This window comes from Ischnura elegans, chromosome 2, assembly GCF_921293095.1.
Source record: "Ischnura elegans chromosome 2, ioIscEleg1.1, whole genome shotgun sequence".
Taxonomy (NCBI): Eukaryota; Metazoa; Arthropoda; class Insecta; order Odonata; family Coenagrionidae; genus Ischnura; species Ischnura elegans.
Window position 1 is genome coordinate 10,027,186 of NC_060247.1, and position 16,830 is coordinate 10,044,015.

Here is a 16,830-nt window from a genome sequence, read left to right on the forward strand (position 1 = left end):
CCCAACAACCACCCGACCCGCCCTTGACGAGCAGTAATTTCAACGCCGTGGGTTGCGATGTAGCAGATCGTATCTCGCTGTACTGCGATAGATCTCGGCGGTCACGCGACATCGGAAGAGCACCCTTTGATTACCTTGGCAGGACAAGCTGAAGTCGTGATTCTAAATCAAGTGCTCCCAATTTTGCAATCAAATTCGCTATGAATTGCTGATTTACATAAACAAAGATACTGCAGCGCATTAGTAAATTTATTATTATAATTGGACTTGAGCAAAAACACAGGCTTCGGAACAGTTTTCTAAAAATGCAAATCTCAGGCTTAACTGAGGTACGTCGATCCAATTTTTAATTTGACAAAAAGGGATAGCCGTGGAAGTCAATGGAACCAAATCATCAACTCCGGCAGTTGATTAGATTGCATTGAATTCTAATGACGTTTGCTTTCAATAGTCAAAATACTGGCTACATTCGTAATATATTTACTATCCCTGCGAATGAAGTGTCATAGAATTGCAAAGAATCTTCAAAAAAACTAAGCTCCTGCGTTGATGTCACTGAAGGATTTCATCTGTGCTTGCCTTTCGTCGCAGCTCAGTTTTTTCAACGACATACCAGCTCAATCCCAACCAGACGTCACCGAATTTATCAAAACAAGTGCTCAAATGCTCCCAAAAGTCATTCCGGTAGATGAGGAAAATAATTCTGAAACCTAAAGAGAATACCAAAAAAATAAGGATAAGATAAAATAAAATTAACCCCAAGGTTGTCGTTACAAAATCGTCAAAATGATTTGATGTTTGGAAATAATGAAGAGTTCTGAACTTTGGTGTGAGGGATTAAATATTATCATAAAGGTAACAGAAGAAAGAATAAATTTGAACTTCGTAATATATTAACCGCATACAGGAAAAAACTGAGTGAATATGTAATTTTATTGGAAAATATCTCCTCTTAGGGACATATAAATATTTATATATAATACATTAGTCATCCTAAGTCATACATCATACCTAAAGTCATAAAACAAAGTTCAATTTTCATTCATTATGAGTAAATTCCACAAAGTGACGCCTCAAACCATCAACTCCAACTCTTATATTAGTTCCAAGTTGTGCCACGAGATAACGCTGAACAAGTAAATAATCATTTCCGATTTTTCTTCCTGAAATCCATTGGACAATTTACAGCAGGGCTATTTTTTACCGATTTAAAAAGGTAGTTTAACCGTCACGGTTATAACGAGTTTTTTATTTTTTTATTTTAGGGGGTACGCCGAATCGGCCCAACGACAGCACTGACTCTATTTACTTTATTTTGACATGAAACCAAAGCATGTTTACCGGGGTTACGCGTTCAGTAACCAAATACAACTATCCAATATTCTAGTAATATCTTCAATTAAGCATTTCGGTTCAATAGAAACTTTATAGTAACGACTATTTTAAATAATTAAGTTTCAAACAACGTGAAATATCCGACGGTGTCACCAAGTCTATTTATAAGCCCCCGCGTCGTGGAGTCGGGACGTGAAGCGCCATCGAAAAATCGCGTTTATTTTTGCAGCCGCGAACATTTTCCCAATATTTTTACTTCATACTGTTAAAATATCTCTGGTAAATACTCTGATGAAAAATAGGAGAACTTATATCTCTCAAACTAAAGATACTCTCTAAATCATGTTAGGTTTTGCCAGAAAAAAGGGTTCACCATTTTGCGACATCATACCACACCAATATTGGCCAAAATATTAAAAAATAATGGTAAATGTAGATAAAGTATCGTATTATTGGAATATAATGTCTTTCACTTCATTAAAATCCCTCCAAAACTCTACCAGCAGCTTAACTTCTAAGTTTTTCGAAGAAAAACGAGATCGGGCGTGTTTTATGAAATTTGGTCATGTTTGGCCCTCTGTATCATAGCAACGGATGAGATCTATGAAAAATAACTTATTGTTTCATGATCTTCAATTTGTTTTTGAGAATATAAGCCAAGTTTCAAGTCTCTACCTAAAAAAAAACGCTATTTTGGACTGTAATTCGGCTTTTTTCGATTTCGGACTACCGTTCGTCGGCAGTAACGCAGTTCCCGACCCGGTGGCGATCCCGAGAACACTTCACGCGATAATATGGTTCATTAAGAGGAATACTGGCGATAGATTCGCGTTGAACCGATATCGTGGGAACGGATTGAGATAAAGTGAAACGCGAGGGGGAAGGGGAATCTTTCGATCAACGGAGACAATACGTGATTCCTCCGCTCACGGGCCTTATTCGCGTGGGTGGAGGGTGAGAGGGGGGAGGGGTTTAAGGAAAGGGAGGGGGGGGCTTGGTCACGTGACCTAGCGTGTCTCTCTCCCGTCGGCTAACGGCGAAGCCAGGTTGGGGAGAGCCGCTCTGAACTCAGTCCGCGGACCTGCTTCCTCTGCGGCGGAGGTGCGATCAGGAGAAAGTGGAGTGTTGCGTCGATAAGGCACGGTCGGCGAACGGAGAACCAGCGACCGACGTTGAACGCGGCGTCGTTGCCGTGGAGTGTCCAGGGAGGCGGCAGCTAACAGCTGCGCCCGGTGCGGATTTTGTTTGACTGTGGTGTGCAGAAGTGGATTTTTCAGTTGGTCATGCCGTCCGAGGTGGATGAGGCGGTGGCGGGCAATGGCTACGGCTACGTCGTCGGCTCGAATCCTTTGCTGCCCAGGATAGATGTTTCACCGTGCCCGGAACCTGCTCCCACCAAGGAGCTCCTCTTCAAATTCCTCGTCATCGGAGACTATGGAGTCGGTCAGTGCTTTTTTTGGTTAAACGCGTACATAGATGACGAGCAGTTCAATTTTGCGAGCGCGAACATTGTGCGGTGAGTCAATGACGAGCATCCAATTGTTAACACAGTTTCAATCATGATCAGATCAGGAGAGAGTAATGTGTTTCACAATCTTTGTACCCACTTGCTCCAGAGACCGACGGTGCGCTTGACGATGACGTAAAATTCGTGGTTTTTGTGATTTTTTCGATGATCGTCTATTTTCCGTGTTCATAATGTTTTACTTCCTTTCTGCACGGCTTCCGAGCGCCTTAAGTGTTTGTTGTGTTTATGTTTGGGTTCTCGTTGCCGCGGTGATAGCGCTCGCTAGACTCCGCCTTGTCAGTGTGCGTAGCTCAACAAGTTTTTCTTTTGTTTACGTTGAGCGGGGGGGGGGGGGGAGGGGGACTGGGAGGGTGAGGCATAGGGGCGCGAATTGGACACGCACGTGACCTCCATTCGACCAGCATGATCGGCGACAGCCCGCCTCAAACCCTCTCATTCGAAAACGAAATTCAAAATTCATACTCCGGCGAATTTTCTCAATCTCAACGTGAACATTTCGCTCCCAATTACATCAGGAAGTTGGAGTTTTATACTGTTTCTCTATTTCTCTATGTTGAGCCAAGCGAAAGGCTAACTGCCGAATTTATTACTGATCCTAAAATAAAGTGTGCACCAGATTTGAACAAACTAGGGCGATATTAACTTACACACATTGATTTTCCATTCATACCCATAAATATTAGAATTTTCACCAGATTACTCTATGAGTCGACATGAGAAAATATGTCTCTTTTAAATGAACCACAAATAAGATAGGTGTTGAGATATATGAAAAAATAGAATATTTTCCTGTTACTCCTTCCAGCAAGGAATTATTTTACTCATCCGTGCCAAACAAGTATTGACATCTTAATATTTTACTAGATTTTCTGAGTCATTTTCGTGCTCATTATTTACCATTAAAATTAGAATTTTCTGATCGTAATATCTCGGGAAGTTTCATTGCGAATCGAGTTAAACAAGTAGATTTTGAATACCTATGTGGCTAGTAAGACCTCTTTGAAGGCTTTTCATTAATTGTTTATCTATACAGTGCGTTTGAAACTTTTTCCGGCATCGTTTAACGGCTGTTTCGTTCCGTTTTGGTTCCATCAAGGACTGAGTGGTCAGCTGAAATTGATTTCGGTGCTGTGTTTACTTCTGCCTCGTGAAGTGCGACCAGGAAGATACACATCAAGCTGCGTGATGGTATACTTCGTCGTCACGTATTGCACGTGCGTGATTAGTGACGCTAAGTGATTATCCGGGGGCACGGGACGACGCATGATTGGAGAAAATTAAAACCTCTTCAGCTGGAGCTTGCTCCATCGCGACCCGTCTTTATGCTCGAGTTTTGACGGAAGGAATATTGAAGATTGGTTTGCAATATATGCGCGAATGATAAGGCCTGTAACAAGAAAGTGTAAGCATGAACTATAAAGTAGAATTGTGATTAAAATAAGGCATTTCAGCTTGTTCGAAATCAAAGCGTTCGGTTTCATTTTTGATCTACTTTACCCCCCACCATCATAAAAATTTCATTTGAAGTGAGTAAAAATCAAATCGGTAATTATATGATGTTGTTTTCGACAAAATATTTATCGCAAACACCATGAAAACCATTTAGCTTACCTACGTTCAAAGTATGATAGTATTTTCCGTCGCTCAGGATATGAAGAGAATAAATACTAAAGTATGGAAAGGTTAGCTGTTGTGAGAGCGGAGTGGAGAGCCTTGTCAAACCTACCCTCGAAAGACATTGCTTCAGGCGAGACCCGGTGGAATTTACCAGTACATACCGGTATGTTTATTACCTTGTATTTCTACTTAATGGTGGTGTTATACGTTTAAGCCTCGACCGGATAAACAAATCACGTGGATTTTTCAAAGTCTTATCTCTAAATTGTTGACCTATGATGAAGATCATCCTTCACTCACTCAATTAACCTGAAAGGTAGTGTGGTAGGTTAATGTAGAGCCCGCCCGGTTTTCGACTCCTGGCGTTTCCTGATTTAACGATTTAGCGCGAAGTTTGACTTGGGAATATATACCGCGAGGATTTTTATTGGGGATTGTTCAGAGGCTTCATCCGGGTTTGAACTGCGGTCCGAGTATAGGTATAGGCATTGGCTTCCAGGCTACCACTCCCTCATATATGGTCTAAGGAATGTTAAGTCCCTCTTGAAGAATTTTTTTTCGCTAAGGCGCATTCGACAATCCCTCCTTTCCCGGAAATGACCGTGTCAAGTGATTGGTTTATGGAGAGTTTTCGGTCTAGGTGACATTGTTGCTCTGCCCAATCGGAAAGAATGCACTCGCTGGAGTCCCGGCGTGCACTACTGCCGATTTATCTCGCATGTTTGCTGGATATGACGCTAGCTCGTGAGGAAGATTGTTATCTGAGGTTTTCAGATAGCCTTGTCGTGTTTTCATTGCCAACTGGAGGATGTAGGCCTTCCTCTGATGCGATCAATATTCGATGCTTTGTGTCGAGCGATGCCTTCATCATTGGCCCCATCGTATGTGTCCAGAAAAATCTGTATGTTGAACGAAAGCCTTAACTTAGATGGAAGGATGTCATCGGTCATTCGAAGTAAATCATTTAATGACTTTGACGAATGATTTCAATTGTATTATGCAAGATGTGGGGGAACAGCACTGTGAGCGTAAAAAAATCGTTTCGTCCCTATTATCCTACGCTCTGATAGTTATCTAACCGATGGCGCTGTGCGTCATCGGTTATGGATAGTTTGCCAATTATCATTCGTGGCAATCATAGGTTTATTTTCCGGTGTATCAGGTTATGCGCCCAGAGAAGAATTGAAACTACTTCCAGCACCCCCTCAGATTTCTTTAGGCCTCCAAGACGTCTTAAATTGATACTGAATGAGGTAAAAGTCCATTCATATTCATTTTGTGAATTTATTGAGGTATTGGTCAAAACTAAAAAAAAACTCTACAGGACAACGTTTTACATCATTTTTAAGGCTTCGTCTGGGCTGATAAATCAAAAATAACGACAAAAGCAAAAACATAAAAATTACAGTGTTTTAAACAGCATGGCACACACACAGTTAGTTTTAAATGTATTTATAAATGCCTAAAAGAACACACTAACCATATGCTTATTCACATGATAAGAGGAACAGAAGCATTCTTTTTTAAATTGTCAGCGGCATCTATGGAAACAAAATGTCAGCATTTGTACGCTTTAGTAGCCAAGATTGTGGCGTATAAAATATCCGAACGTAAAACAAAAAATATAAAAAATTTTGCGCAAACAATATGCAAAAATGATGGAAAATAAATTGGTAACAAATTTAATCAAATAACAGTAGCATATGTATTGCTTAGTGTACCTATTGTATATGTGTCTCTTGTTATTTTTCGGAATTTGGGTCCTTAATAATGCCTATGATTTCTTTTGCATATTCTTTATTCGTACTGTCTTCCATTTCGGTAATTTTGGTTTCCTCAAAACAAAAAGTTTTAATACTATTATATTCGTGGTCTGCAATGGAACTTTGATTTTCATACTTTACGCATGATTTTTGAGTAGATTCTATTTTATGCGATGTCTGTCCAATATAGTTGGAATAGCAATCTTTGAATTGAATGGGATATGCAACATTACTGATGAACAGTTCAGGTATTCTACTTCAAAGTTGATTTTTTCTGGTGTAGCAAATCACACTAGAGTTGTCCGCGCACCTTTAGGATATATTTGATTCTTTTAGTCAAAGGTTAAGGCTAAGTCGCTAGCACTTGCAGTAAACTTCATTTCGCACCTCTTAACCACTTTCTGCATACGTGCATTTTTTTCTTTTATAAACCTGCATTTCGAATACTCGGAGGATAACTTGCTGTATGTGTGTCAATTTATTACCTTGGATTGCCCTTTAGCAAAATCCCAATTCAATATCTCGATTTTAAGGGAAATTTCAGATTAGATTCTTGATTTCGCTTTTGTTTTCGTTTTTAATAGTCTGAAAAAAATTAATATGACCAAAATAAAATGGCGCGATCTGTGTTCCACAGTTCATCTTCCTGGTGTGCCATTATTAATTATCGTTGACACAGCAATGGACCCAGTGGCTGTGATGGAAGCTTCGAGAATGCCCATGTCTCTAGTAGCTGTCAGCGTCTTCGTGTTGGAATTTCTTTCGGAGGGAGGTGCGTTTATCACAGACATCGGTCGCCCGGTAAACTGAGCCATTTCATTGTGATTCGCTGATGATAAGGATGTTTCGTCACTGATTCATTCCCACTATCGGGTTTGTAAGAGGCTGGTAAGATTTCATACTCTTGAAGCGAACTAGAAACATTTACTCAACGTGAGAAAATGTACAAAATGCAATGGAAATCGTGTTTCCAGAAGGAGAAAGCCTCACGCAGTTGATTGCGAACTGCACTCGTGTCTAATTGCAAAGGTGAAATGAATTATCTACGAGCAATGGTTGGAAATTAAAAATGGAAACCTTGCATTTAATATAATGTTTTGCTTATTAATTTTGCTCAATTTGGAATGTAGCGCTCTAGAATAATTGGAGCGAATGCGTCTTCATATGATTCAAAGCTTCTAATTAGAACGCGATAGGAATTCATGGAAATTGAATTTTATGGAATTTAGGGATTTATGGAACACCTATTTTTTATTTGGTAATTTTAGGGATTTATGACTCTTAAATCTACGTAACACACAATGAAAGCAATAAACTTTCTTTGGAATGTATTTCATAAATTTTGCGTTGGTGGAGATGTTTAAAATAACATTAATCCTTGGAGTCCTCTTTAACTTACACTTCTAAAATAAATTCAATAGCGCGGGATTTCACGGTAAATTGTGTACCATGAGGTTCAATTCTTGGGTGGTAGACAGGCAAGGATCATTATAAGAAATAAGCCAGTTGCTATTTCTCTAGATTTCCACTTCTATTTGCATTTGCACTAAACCCTAATTTGGGAAATATATCGAGTCTGCATAGGACCTTGCGTAGCTTTCAAGTGTTATTCGGCGTTACGGAATAATTTATCATGAATAAAATTTGTTTATTTGAATTATATTATAAATTTTCGAGTTCCTGAGGCCGAGTTTCTGCCATTAGGGTCCTAGGGGCCTTTTGCGGCAGGGCCTCTGTTCATACTTCTGTGGAAGCTTGCCGGGTGGTTTTCGCCGAACGCCGAGGCTATCAAACTGGGCGATCTCAAACATATATGCTCCTAGATTATATCTGGACGATAGGCTTCCACTATTTGACATTGAGATTGATATAGGCCATATGGGGGAGAGAACATAGAAGTGAGGAAACAGTTATCACAACTTACATTTGGAGTATGCTTCGCTATGGAAGTGAGATATGGAAAATGACAGCCGCGGAGAAATCAAGGATACTGGCTTTCCAAATGTGGTGCTACAGAAGAATGATGAGTCGACCGATCAAATGGATCGACCGAGTTAGAAATGAGGAAGTCCTAAGAAGAGTAGGAGAGGAGAGAAGCCTCATGAAAACCCTAACAAGAAGACGGAACAACCTTACAGGACATATCTTGAGACATGATGGCCTGATGAAGAAAATCGTCGAGCGACAAATAGATGGCAAGAACGGAAAAGGAAGACATCGAATAAAATATGTGGAACGGGCAAAGAAGGATGTGAAAGAGGAGAAATAAGAAGGTGTGAAAAGATAAGCTGATAGGAGAACTGAGTGGAGAGCTGCGTCAAACCAATCTTAGGATTGCTGAGCCTGTGATGATGATGAGGGGGGAGTTGGGGCAGTGTTTTTTTATAAAACAGACAGATTTGTGAAATATGATTTTTTGCTTTCCCGGCGAATATTGTGGGTAAACTTTTCTCGGGATTCCCACCGGGTTAATATTTTTATAACGAAAAAAAAAAAAAAAAAAAAAAAAAAAAAAAAAAAAAAACATTCACCCGGTGGGAATCCCGGGAAAAGTGTAACCACAACAGACAGATTGTTGGAAACTGCAGGAGCTGCTTTAAAAGGGCCAATTTGACACGACCTTCATGCCAACTGATGCATTCCATGTTAAGCGGTCTAAGATGGCGTAGAGTTCAAACCCACCCCTCTTTTCGAAGTGTTATGGGAGATACAGTTTTAGGTGTATGTGCACTCCAAATGACCCCTCCCCACCCGAAATATATTTCCCCCTCCAAGAAACCACCCCGAAAACTTTTAAAGCCACGGCCTTGGGATACATCTTAATAAGTCTCGTGACAGAGTTTAACTTTTTCTCTCTGTCCGACTTTCCGTAAAAGCGTAGTAATAAATAGCAAATAAACAAAAACCAGCATAGGATAACACACATAATAAATTCATGAAATACTAAATTCATTTTATATATTAGGCATCCAAATTTTTCAGGAAATCGTTTACAGAATACTAAGAGTTCAGGAGAAGGTAACTCTTTAGGGCATTTTTCAAAGAGAAAGGGGGCGGTGTTTATTAAGCAGCGACATCTAAATCTACATTATACCCTGCAAGACACCTCTAGGGTGTTTGGCAGGGGGTGATCAATCACCAGCATGCAATTGGATTCCCACATGCACACCACACGGTCCACAAAACGTCACGCATTCTAACAAATTATGCTACCATATCCTGTTAGAAATAATAAAGAAATTAAGGAACATGCATTAAGTTTTACATAGGGTAGTAGGCTACACTACAAATCATGCAATCTATTTATGATTTCTATCGCTTTCGTTATAATCTCTTATTTATCGTGGAAAAAAAGACATTCTGAATCGGTCTGTTCTACAAACTATCTCTCTTATTTTATTATATGATCTGATCTTCCGAAGTATGTTGGCGTCCGCAAGATATGGCTAACTTCGTTTGAAAAGACACTGCTCTTGAATTTATCTAAAAGGTTTAGTCTATTTTTCAATCTACGGTCTGACAGAGATTCCCATCCAAGTTTATCTATGAGGTCAGTTGTTCTAACAAGACTATCGTAACGACCTTTCTCAAATCTGGCAGCTCTTCTTTCCACGCGTTCTAACCTTGTTATTAAGCCTATTTCATGAGGGTCCCAAACACTGGCAGCGTATTCTAAATGGGGTCTAACGAGGGAAAAGTAGCTAATTTCTATCACTTTTTCGTCGCACTTTCCTCATATTCTTTTAGCGAAACTCATTTTACGATTAGCTTGACCGGTTATTTCCCGTTGTTATATGTTATGTCCTGTTATATGTTGTCAAACAGGCAGCTTGTTGGAAACTGCATTTAAAAGAGCCCTTTTGGCACGACCTGCATGCCAATAAGGTAGTTTCCTTCATCAAAGAAAACGAATGTGATTGATTGCGATTCCTTACCCACCAGTAGTGTATTCATAATATACAAATTATTTGGTTTTAGAAATCCCAGTTTAGGCAAATGTCAACGGTTAATTTTAACCTCATTTGAAAAAGGCCAGATTGGCGCTTATGCGATTCCACTCCACGTGACGTCTCAGGGACCTAGTTTCTATACGAGTAGATAGGAGTTTTACATCGTCTGAGATTACTAATGCATGCATGAGGCACAGAGCTCAGGGAAACATCACCTAATAATCACACATTAAAATGACCAAAGTTCGGAAAGTTTCCTTCGTTTGATAGGGGAATAATAATCCTTATTTAAGCCAAGCGCTACCTGCTAGCAGCCTACGTCTTATCAGCGCTCAAGCCTCGCCCCAAGGTCACCTCACACGCCGACAGCTGGAACTAGAAATACGTCACAAGGACTTTTCCCATCATTCCTACTTAGCCGTCGCGTTTTCGCGCGCTTGAAATTTTTCACTTTTCATTTAATCGCGAAAAATAGATGTCGTCATTAAAAAATCTAAAAGCGTGAAATACGTACTCCAGGAGTAATAATCTTTCGATTTAGGCAATAAAAAAATAAAAGGAAACCACCCTATTGATGCATGCCATGTCAAATGATCTAAGATGGCGTGAGGAGGTTAACAGCTTAGATGGATGGGAGAACGGAAGCGTTTATGAGTGTGCCACGATTGTCTTGTTTGCTTTGGGCACACTCCACACGCGAGGGGAATCCATCCTCCTCTTCTCCCTCCCCCCCTCCCGCTGCTTGCCCTCCCTACTTTTTCGTAAGTGTGCAGTCACGAGGTTTGCATCACGCGCGAATTCTTCGCCATGCTGTTTCACATGCGCCCCGCGTAATCAAACTCGTCCCGAAAAAAATATTTTCAACGAATAATAATTTGGCGTTCAATGCAGTGGCGGCTTGCCCATAAGGACTCTCGGACCTCCCAAAGATTTGAAAAAGGAAATAAAAATACCCTTTCAATTATAATTATGCATCTAATTAACCAAAGTATTTTATCAATCGCATGCATCAAAAATATAGGAAAAACACGCAAAAATATCGCGAGAAGTTCGCATTTGTAGCCGTGAGGCGCTGGCCAGAATGTCCCAATCCATCGCCATGCAGTTATGCATGCATGGAGAGTGGCCCGAGCATGCGCAGAGCGACGTACGTAGTGAGTTGACATCGCCGCGCCGCCCGGCGGCTGTATAATCTTGGTGTTACAGAATACTTGTTTTGGTGACCAGTTGACTTATTATGTGTAAATTGTTTTAATGTAAATAGGCCTAGTTATAGTTCAGTTAATCGAATTAGTGATTGTTAGTGTTTTAGTGTCGGTGATTGTTTTGTGAATTAGTGGTCTCTAGATTGCCTTAAAAAACTCACTAAAATACACAAAATATTCAAAAACTTTGACCCCCCCGGTGGAGTCTGCCCCTTTCAGCATTTGACTCACGAGCCGCCACTGGTTCGACGTAATGATACCTTGTTGAAAATATGTCCGAATAATTTATAAGAATACATGGCGTATATTTTTTCAAGACGTATAAAGCACATTCATCTATTTTTACTCTTTATCCTACGTTACCTAAGTTTGATACAGTTGTGGATTCTATGGTGCACTGATTGATTGATTGATTGAACTGATAGGAATTCTCCCTTATTTCGGATACCCTTATTAGAATGCGTAAATAACCCATAGAGTTAGTACTGTATCATAGGTCGTGACTTTCAAATGATGTTCCCAATTTCATATCATGAGGAGAAACAGCGGACACTGTTGCCTTTTTAGTATTATTGGTTTCCAGCACCCAAAAATTAAATCGTTATATTTATCTCCGAACAAAAATCAAAATATTGGCTTGATGCTCCTCTGATTTCATTTTTTCCTGTCAGTCAATCTTTTAACGTGTACTTAGTGTATATAAAAGTAGAATCAGCACCCACGTCTTATAAATGTACACTTATAGCTAAGAGCCGTTAAATTTCAATTACCGTAGAAGAAATGCCTTGTTTTAAAGCTCTGCTCAAAGCCTTTTTATCAAGGATATCATCGGTCATGTTATACTCCTGAGCAAGTGGTCTGGAGGGGATGGGCAGCAAGAATGCTTTCAGAGCTGTTTACAGAATGATAACAGTCCGCTATGACCATTTAATGACCGCGCTTTTTATCATTGAGTTAAGTATGCTTTTCCATGAAGCGCCACCTTTTATCAAATATTACCCATTTCATTTTATTTTGACGTACTTACGTACATTTCAAAATCAATTTTTCACTAAATCCTTTAGGGGTTCAAGTTGGAGTTAAAAAACACTGACTTTAAGGAAACTGACAGAATTTGCCGTCAATGGGTGTAAATTAGGGTTGCCTAGTGTGTAAACTGTTCGGCTACTCGATTAGTGGGTAAAGCCTTTAGATGTGGAGACACTCAGTGTGAAGCATCCTACGAGGGGGCCCAGGAAAAGGAACTCATCCCCCTGAATGTGTGCGTGTCCATGTTTGTGACTTAGGCTGGAGTGAGCTCTACCCTCACCTATCGACACCAGCCTTAAGTTTGAACCAGTTAGTGAGTGAGATGCAAATCAAACACGTGAGATACTGAAATAAATACTCGCAATTTTCCACGATCATAAAATTTATTGCGACTTAGGATTCAATGTTACTACATCATCTTCAAGTTGAAAGCGAAGGTGATGTGGTAACATTGAAATGCAGGTCGTAATAAAGTTTATAATCGTGGAAAATTGTAAGTGTCTATTTTAATACAGAAAAATTCCACTCCATCGCGCTTGGATATTCGGATTGTCAACATGTGAGACATCGTGACTTCGTTTGTTTAATAATAATTTCAAATCCTTGTAACGCCCTTGCTCTGGACTGTCTATCGGTAGAGAGAATCCCAGCGTCGGTCATGTAAGTTGGGTAACTGTCATGGCGTCTTACTGCTTGTGGAAAAAACATTTTATCCATATCCTCGTTGTTTTTCCCCTCTCTTTGGCCGAATATTTGGATTCATTCCTGGAAGTCGATTTTTTAATCTAGGTATATTTATAGCATCAAAGCATTTTGCTAGACTCGCGTAATGGTGACTCATTTGTAAATAGAGTTAAAGACAACTATCGTCAGCAGAAGTGCCGCGTACATATGTTACAATGCAAGATTGGCTTTAAACGCCAGGTCACGGGAATGTTGGACTTCCCATGACAAAGGTGGCTGGTTGGGAAACATGGGCTGCGACTCTCTCTCAATCCATGGGATTAGCGTGACACGCCATGTGGCTCAAGACGTTTGTAATCGCCTGGTGGTCGCCTGGCGACAATTCTACTCAATACCGTACTCACAATCGGAGATTTTAAATGTCCCTTTGCTAGAAGCCAGTGACGGGGTGTAATTTACAGTAACTTACCGTAAGCGACTACGCTTTAGGCAATTTTTACATGCACATCGTTACTTTTTCACAGAATGCACTTATTACCTCATCATTAAGGTACGTTTTCATAGACGCGTCAGAGGCGCACGCGCGCGACGATACGCGTCACGTATTCGCGTGAACCGTTCACATGCAAGCGAAAGCGAACCTGCGCGTAGGATGTGCTTGCGCGACATCTACGGCAAAGAAGAAATTATAAAAAAAAGAAACGACACGACCGTGTGTGAATGTTGCAAACTAACTTTCAGATATATGAGTTGGAGTGTATTTCTGCGAACATATTTGAAGGGAAGAAATGGATCCAGTACTGCCATTGAATCCTGTACAAATGGAATGGAGGTTTAATGCCTTATTGGGCCTTGATTTACTAAGAAGACGGCGATATGCAAGAAAAAGGTGGTGGTTCGCCCAATATTTGAGGAACGCAGAAGGCAGGGAGACTACCATCATCTCCTCTAAGAGATGAGGCTTAACGACCGCGAGTCATTTTTTAATTACTTAAGAATGTCCCCAGAAATGGTTTAGTTAGAACTATCGAATTCTGATGAAATTTATCAAAATTTTCGGTCGTCATATGGCTCATTGAAAAATTTAGTAACAATTACCAATCCAATTTGATAAATTATATCAAACAGGTTTGGTAATTGATACCGAAATGGCCACAGCAGTTCGATAAAAACTATCAAAATCAAAAGATAATAAAACATACGTAGCGTGCACATGTGAAATATTTTCAATCCAGAAAACACTCTTATGATTTAAAATCACAAAATTAATAGTTAAACGTAAGTTTATGCCAAAAATATACATAAAAAAGTAAAAAAAAAAAAACTCCTGCTAGCAGCATCGAACGTGGGCCCTCCGCATGGTAGCGTTGGGCGCTAACCTCTGGGCTACACCGGTTGCCATAACAAATGCCCACACAAACACACTAATATTTTATTAATGTTCATAATTAACCTTTGCGTTGAAATGTGAATAAGATGTGATTAAACTTTCCCTTTGTAAGCTTAAGAGTAATACTTGATGCACACAATTGTACTAAGTAGTTACTCCATATCCATATCTAGTGCATATGCGCAAGAAAACTTTGTTTGTACGCTTTTTACATCGATCTAGAGGTGATTTTAACGTGCTGGGTGATATCCTTAGCATGGATTGCGTCTAGTATGACGACTTTAATCACGTCATTCAACATGATCGCGAATGATTATGCCTCAAGAATACCTCCAATTAAGGTTTTTATGTGTCGTAATACACAAACATCTCCTAACAGCTTTAATATCCATGATAATACGCTGTTCAATCATTGTCTTTGATGCACCGGCTTACGGATAACATTGCAATGTAAAGCAGAAATAAACAGAAAAATGAACGTAAATAAAACTAAAACTTTATCGCCATCACAAATAATAAAAACAAAATCATTTCTACCAAATTACCCGGATTTCCGAAATGATAACTTCATCAACGAAACCTCGCTGGTCGGCCATGTTTGAGATTCTACGCGTCCCACGCGTCGAAAGTTGAACATATTTCATCTCGGGAGACGCGAAGCTAGGCGAACGTACGCGATATCACACGAAGAAATCCGGGCTTCTGATTGGCTGAAAATTTCGCTTTCGCGTCGGTTCGCCTGAAACGCGTTCATGAAAACGTACCTTTATAGATACGTAGGGATGGACGGATCCAGGATTTTTTCGGAGCCGGATCTTTCGGGTCCGATATTTTCGGATCCAAATGCATTTTCAAATTCCTGCTATTAAACGAAGTAATTATTCAAGTTTATTCTGGGTACGTACAATCGAAGGAATGCTTTTTAGATTTTCATACACATTTTGATATTTTAATAAATTAAAAATCATTTTTATAGGCTTTCAAGTTGTTTTTTTAAACATCTTTACATGCTCAGAACCTAAACTGTTACACCTGGGTTTGGAAATGAAAATAGGAAAATTCTTCGGATAAACCACTGACCAGTGGCGTTGGACAAGAATCGCATGCGACGGCACATTCGAAGAGAGAATCGGAACTCTTTCCACCCTTATGGGGCATGATGCACTGAAGCTATTATTTAAAATATCGGATCCAGATATGATGTCTTCCGCGACTTTGGATCCGATGTATCCGATGAAGGGCAATACCCGCGGATATTTGGATCCGAGGTATCCGATCCGACCATCCCTAGTGATACGTGAAAATCGCTTATGCGACAGATGCGATATTGATGCGATAGACGTGGATAAATGCGACATAGGTGCGATGACAGGACTTCATGATATTTAAACCGCAAATTTTCCTTTCCTATGGCAACATTCGTAAATTTAGTGCCGAGCCTGCCCCTCGCTGCGCCACTGAACGTTGGGCCTTACTGCTTCATAGATGGTTGCATGTATTTCCATCGGTAGCTACAAGAGGGGTTGAGAGAGAACCCTGGTTGCCTCTGCGATGTCAAGCGAATATTTCTTGCCATCTGCCTAGAAAAAAACTGAGTTTGATGATGCTGCACTCCACACGATCTGGACACCAGTTAACATCGTGGATGCAAAGAGGTTTTTCAGCAAGTACAATGTAGTTGTGACTGACAGACGCAACCGGTGGAAGGAAGAAAGTTTTGAAACTTGTTCAATGTTGATGTTCAAATACTTAGTGCAAATAATATTCAGGCTACTAATACCATTTTTAATTATTTACTTTATGTCTCATTCCTTAATTTATTATTGTTATACCCCATTATTATTTAAACTATTCCGTATTTTTTTTCAAATAACTGCGTTTTATCACACTATGCCGTCAATTACAATTGCTACATTATGAAAACAAAGAAAAAAATAGATGCTACTAAATGCTTTAAACTGTAATTGGAAGTGCTATAGAATTAAAACGAAAGTGCTATTTTCACCTATCTACACTCATCATTAGTCGTCAAAACCGAAGATTGGTTTGACGCAGAATTCCATTTCGCTCTCCTATCTGCTAAACTTTTCATATTTTCGTATTTCTTCTCTTTTACATCCATGATAGTTGTCCACTGCAACTCCATTGGGGCCTACCTTTGACTTTTTTCCCGTCCATTTGCATTGCGACGATTGTATTCATCAGGCCATCATGCCTCGTGATGTTGCCGAGTAAGTTTTTCTGTTTTCTTTTTGGGGGTTTAGAAGGCATCTCGTTTCTCCCTATGTTCATAGCAATTCCTCATTACTTACTCGGTCAATTCATCATT

General features: G+C 39.9%; 1 protein-coding gene across 1 annotated transcript in view; it reads left to right on the plus strand.

Moving 5' to 3' along the window:
* Nucleotides 1-2,373: 2,373 nt before the first annotated feature.
* Nucleotides 2,374-16,830, plus strand: part of LOC124153377 (ras-related protein Rab-38-like) — an 89,737-nt gene continuing 75,280 nt past the window's right edge. Inside the window, exon 1 of the mRNA XM_046526491.1 lies at nt 2,374-2,778. Within this exon, the coding sequence (XP_046382447.1) occupies nt 2,619-2,778 (160 nt within the window). The 5' untranslated portion in view covers nt 2,374-2,618. The remainder of the gene's footprint in view (nt 2,779-16,830) is intronic.